The sequence below is a fragment of the Perognathus longimembris genome, chromosome 6, assembly GCF_023159225.1.
Source record: "Perognathus longimembris pacificus isolate PPM17 chromosome 6, ASM2315922v1, whole genome shotgun sequence".
Classification (NCBI taxonomy): Eukaryota; Metazoa; Chordata; class Mammalia; order Rodentia; family Heteromyidae; genus Perognathus; species Perognathus longimembris.
Genome location: NC_063166.1, coordinates 66,714,887 through 66,720,279, shown reverse-complemented (window position 1 = coordinate 66,720,279; position 5,393 = coordinate 66,714,887). Strand labels below are relative to the sequence as shown.

General features: G+C 55.0%; 1 protein-coding gene across 1 annotated transcript; it reads right to left on the bottom strand.

Annotated features, from left to right (window-relative positions):
* Positions 1-1,647: 1,647 nt before the first annotated feature.
* Positions 1,648-2,859, bottom strand: Id1 (inhibitor of DNA binding 1, HLH protein). The gene is made up of 2 exons (XM_048348961.1): positions 2,318-2,859; positions 1,648-2,093 (listed from the first exon to the last, which is right to left on the bottom strand). Exons 1-2 carry the CDS (start codon positions 2,738-2,740, stop codon positions 2,052-2,054), a joined length of 465 nt encoding a protein of 154 aa, XP_048204918.1. The 5' UTR covers positions 2,741-2,859; the 3' UTR covers positions 1,648-2,051.
* Positions 2,860-5,393: the final 2,534 nt, after the last annotated feature.

Here is a 5,393-nt window from a genome sequence, read left to right as displayed (position 1 = left end):
CACACAGGCTACTACTAATCGTAATTTATAACCATCCAACAGTGCGTGCCAGGCACCGTGCTTAAGGCCTCTGCTGGATTTCATCTATTCTGGACATTTCTGTGGTCGGCTGCGCAAAAGCAGCAGCCAGGGAGGGAGGGAGGCGCAAAGGAATTACCTACAAAGAGGTTGACAATAGGGAGGGACCTAATGCTGGTGCCCCATACGTTTTATTTATTTAGCTTGTCATCGCTGGGCTGTGTCTCTTGCTGTAAAACTGGATCTGAATCCACTCTTCAGCCTCACTTGAATCCGTGACATCCTTTATGTAAAGGATGTTTCTATCAGGGTCCTGCTTGTAGGTGCTATTCATTCTGTTTATTGAGGAACTGTATCAATAGTCCTACCTTGGGTGAGATAATCTTTGCCCTTCCCGGCACTGTTTCTCCATGTGTGATATCAGGGGAGTTGACCTGGCAGGGACACTAAGGGTACTGTCCTTAAAGCCCAACAATTGTCCAGGAAGTTGGTACTTGAGTTTTGAGGAAGGGTTTGCCCAAACACAGCAGCCCTGGCCTACCTGCAGCGAGTGGCCCTGGAATGCCAAGTCATCAGCAGAACAATTGCACACCAGGGAACCCCATGTGGACCCACCCATCCCAAACCCACTAACCCAGACCTGTGCAGATGCTCACCATGCATCTAGACAAACCTATAGTGCAGGAGGCTGCACACTTCTCTGCAGAGCACACACATTCCTCAGCAGCCACCTTCAAGCATGTCCTTATTCACTCACACCCAGGCCTATGCAGAGGACCCAGCCTCATGTTGGCGAGGGCTTCATTTACTCCCACAAACAAGTCCAGGCACCTATGCACTCCTTTTAAGTGCAAGCTCACATGGCCAGGCAGACAGGCCCCTGCCAAGGACCTTTTTCCTGCTCAGGAGCTGGGGACATAAATCGCCCACTCCTCTTCAGAGCCCACACAGTAGCCCCAGGGAGACCGTGGTTTGAGCTGTGCTGGCAGAGTTGGGCTAGGGTGAGGGGGCAGAGTCCAGAGCCAGAGCAGGTGGCCCAGCAGCTGTGCAGTCTGGCCCTGCCAACTTGATCACCCACTTGGACAAGCCAGGAGCCCCAGGGCAGCCTACTGGCGTCCAAGGGGAGGTGCCTGACTTGCTAGGAGGAGATAGCTCCTAGTAGTAAAGGGGGTTAAGAGAGAAGCCTGGCTTCAAACAAGACAGGGCTCTTTAGTTCCCCTCCAGTGGGCCTCAATTCCCCCCCACCTTGATTCTGGAGACAGATGTCCCAGTGACCTGGTTCCATGTAAACGGCTCTTAAAAAGTCCCCAACCCAGAGGGGGCCTTGGCAGGTTCATCTGCATTTAACAACCTCCCCAGGTGATCCAGATGGCCAGGGATCACTTTGAGAGGAACCTGGGGTCTTGAGGATTTAATTTTATGACACCAGGGAGCAAGGAAATGGGCCAAGGATGGTGAGGAAATAATAGACATTAAAGACACCGGAAACACTCTTTCAGGTCTGTAAGATGGACAGTCCAGATGTGGCCCTCCAGTGCACCTCCTCCCAGCACCAGCTGTGAACAGGGTCAGAGGTCAACCCCAAACCCCTACTCCTCCCTCGGCCCTCAACTCAGTAAGTCAAGCAACTTTCCACTAAAGTATTTGTTTAATAACAACAAAAAAAGCCACCCCCCCCACAGAACTATTGTAAAACAATATGCTCAGTCCATGATCATTGTAATATACAATACAAAGCAATTTCCTCAGAAATCTGAGAAGCACCAAACGTGACCATTTTTCAAAATGCTTTTCAAAAAATAGAAACACACGGAGGGGGAGAGGCATGCCCCCCCCCCCAAGTCTCTGAGAGATGGTAAGTGAGAAGAGGCATTCGGCCTGCCCTCGTCGTCTGTTTTCCCCAGCTCTGGGCCCGAATCCGGCAAGGGCAATGGCCACCCCGACTCCGGGCGCAGCGTTTAGGGAGGACGGAGAGCACATATTCCTCTTGCCTCCTGGAGGGCTGGGGTCCAACTGTCCCAGAGAGCAGCGCTTTAGCGACACAAGATGCGATCGTCCGCCGGAACACACGCCGCCTGCGAAAGAGAGAGAAGAGGTGAGTCGTGCAGGTCCGAGGAGACGAGAGGGGAACAGGCGACTCCCCCCCCCCCCTTGACCAGGACACACAATGGGGGAGGGCACCTTTAGAGAGCCGATCGCCCAAGACAGGCATGGGGGACAAAAATCCCCCTTTTCCTTCTCTGGCCTCAGTTTCCCCAGCGGTAAGATAAATGCAGTAGTGCTCCAACTTGGAACTTACCTCAGCCGCCAGGGCACCGATCTCGCCATTGAGGGTAGTGAGCGGAGCGCGAACAGGGAGCCCCCGGCCCCCGGGGTTCCCGACTTCGGATTCGGAGTTGAGCTCCAGCTGTAGGTCCCTGATGTAGTCGATGACGTGCTGGAGGATCTCGACTTTGCTCACTTTGCGGTTCTGGGGCAGGGTGGGCACCAGCTCCTTGAGGCGCGAATAGCAGCCGTTCATGTCGTAGAGCAGCACGTTGACCTGCTGCTCGTCCAGCAGGGCGGGCAGGCGCGCCCCGGCGCCCCCCGCGCACCGCGAGATGGCCACGCTCTGCTCCGACAGGCACCGCACCACCTCGCCCGCGCCGCCCGCCGTCTTGCCGGCCTTCAGCGCGCAGCTGGGGCCCGCGGCGGACGCGGCGCTGCCACTGGCGACCTTCATGATCCTGGAGACCGTGCAACGGGAGAACAAGCTGGGAAGACGGAGGTGGCGGCCGACCGGACGCGCGAGCCAAGAGAGAGCGGAGAGCTACGAAGACAGCGGTTCAATGCGAGAACCGAGCGCCCCAGCCGCTCTTTTATGAGGATGACGCCTCTGCTCCCCGAGGGCGGGCTCAGAACGTTCAAACGCAGCCAATGGGAGGCCCGGGGGCGTGGCCTCGCGTGCTCCGAGGTCCCCGCCTCCTGCCCAACTAGTGCACCCAGTGCCAGCGAGTCTGCAGAGCCCAGAGGGCGGGAGGGCACCGGGCACGGAGGCCGTGGAGGCGAGGGCAGCCTGGGGCTCTATGGTAATAGGGAGGCACGGAGGGTAAAGCAATTTGGCCGATAAGGAAAAGATCGCAGCCGTATTTTTTTTTTCCCCCTTGTTCGCTTTCTGACCTCTCCAGCTTCCATTTTACAGATGAGAGAAACTGAGGCTTGGTGGAAGAAGTGGCCTGCCTCGCTCAGGAGCCAAGCTTTCCAGGACCTCTTGGAAGATGACCTCTCTGACTGATCTCCAGATATTAGGGCCAAAGTTTAAAACGGGTACTCTCTCATACTCGACGCCTGGGGCTCGTCTTTCTCAAGTACCAGGGAAACACTGCAGCTCCTGTGCTTAGAATCCTAGAGCCAGGATCCAGGTCCCTTGAAGTTGGGAGCGATTATTCGAGAAAGCCTTCCAGTAAGATGCAGGGTCTCTGAACTAGATATTTAAAAAAAAAAAAAAAGCCTCATGATGAAGTAAATTTAGAGCCCTTGCAAAACGAAGTCCCAAACGGCATCACTTAGAGATTTTTAATTTACTTTTTCTCCCTGTTTTGCTTTTCTTTTTAAAGCTGGATTCCCCACCCCACCCCCGCCCTCAAAGGCCTCGGAGCAGGGTCTCCCTCCCACGGCGCGGCAGCTGCGGAGATCGAGTCCCCCCGCCCCCCCCCCCAGCCTGCACACCCCCCCCCCCCTTTTCCCCGGGCTGGTCTGTGTCAGCGTCTGAACAAGCGGCTCAGACCGTTAGACGCCAGGGCCGTGACGTCACCCATTCATAAAACCCGGACGAGCTGTCAGGCTGGCGCCGCGCGGGCGGTCGCCATGGAGACCGCAAACCGGGCTGCCGCGTTCTTCGCCCCCCCACCCCCCGCCGCCTTTTCCTCTGCGGGTCACCTGCAGACCCCGAACGGGAGGCCTGGGAACGCGTCCCTCTTGGGCGCGGTCGCTGGGCAAGGGTCACCTTACTTCCCCGCCCCACACCTGCGGATTCCGCCCCCCTCCCCCCCCGCAGCCCCACAGCTTGGGCGGCCGCGGAGGTTTTCTCATCCCCACCCCCCATCTCTCCCCGGCGCCTGGGGAAAGAAGCCCGAGCGAGGCGAGGCGAGTGGCCATTCCGGCGCTGCCTGCTGGAGGAAGGCGAGGGAGACTCCCGCCCTCTCTTGCTCAGAGAGTGGGTCTTGGCGCCCCTTCTGTGAGAAGTTTGCCTCTAAAGTCTGTAGTTCTGTCCACAACTCTGAACACAGGTGCTATTTGATTTCTTGCCCAAAGAGGAAAATGGGACTTAAAAACCCTCCCAAGAGCCAGAGCCATAATACTGGCAGTTTAGTTTCTACAGGGCACCTAGTATTGTCTAGGGCAGGAAGACCCTAGGCGAATCATCAGCAGGGAAACTGACATCAGATCATGTGATCTCAGTGATCAGGGTCTGAGGCCCTAGGCCTGAGATAGGGATCCCGAGGTAAAAACTCCACCGCCCCCCTAGCAGTTAATCAATGGCCATCTGAAGCATCCCTTTTCTCACAGATGTTTTGGGGAAAGAAGACAATAAACCAGCCCTCAGCCTTCCCATCAGGAAACCGGGGAAATTGATGAGCTAGACAGGCTTCAAAAGGAAGAGACAGCTGGGAGGCTGTAGTGGATGGTGCTAAGTTTGAGGCCAGTCAGTACTACTGAGGGAGACCCTGTCTTTAAAAACAAACAAAAAGGGAAGTGGCATTGTGGCTTAGAGTGCCAGCCTTGGGCAAAGGAGCTTGGGGACAGTGTCCAGGTTCTGAGTTCAAGCCCCACCACTGACCACAAAGAGGGGGAAAAGAGAGGGCAAGTGAGAAGGTTCACACTTGTAATTATAGCTAGCTATTCAGGAGACAGAAATCTGAAGATCACCATTCAAAGTCAGGCAGATAAATCTTAGAGACTCTTAGCTCTAATTAACCAGCAAATAGCTGTAAGTGGAAGTGTGGTAGAGAGCCTAGAGAGCTGTCTTCAGGCAAAAACCTGAGCAAGAATTCCAGGAGCTGGACACCCATGACTCACACTTGGTAATCTCAGCTACTCAAGAGGCTGTGATCTGAGATTTGTGGTTCAAAGCCAGCCCTGGCAGAAAAGCCTGTGAGACTCTTATCTGCAATTAGCCACCAAAAAAAAAAAAAAAAAAGGGCAGAAGTTGAGCTGTGCCTCAATTTGTAGAGTGTTAGCTTTGAGCAAAAATGCTCAGAGACAGTGCTCAGGCCCTGAATTCAAGACCCAGGACTGCACCAAAAAGTAAAAACAATTGAAGGAGTTGAGTTCAAGCCCTATTATCAACGCATACACACACACACACACACACACACACACACACACACACACAC

Coding starts and splice junctions, on each gene's coding strand:
- Id1 (XM_048348961.1), bottom strand. CDS start 2,740: ATGAAGGTCGCCAGTGGCAGCGCCGCGTCCGCCGCGGGCCCCAGCTGC. Junction 2,094..2,317: donor TCGGTGCCCTGGCGGCTGAG/GTAAGTTCCAAG, acceptor TCTCTTTCGCAG/GCGGCGTGTGTTCCGGCGGA.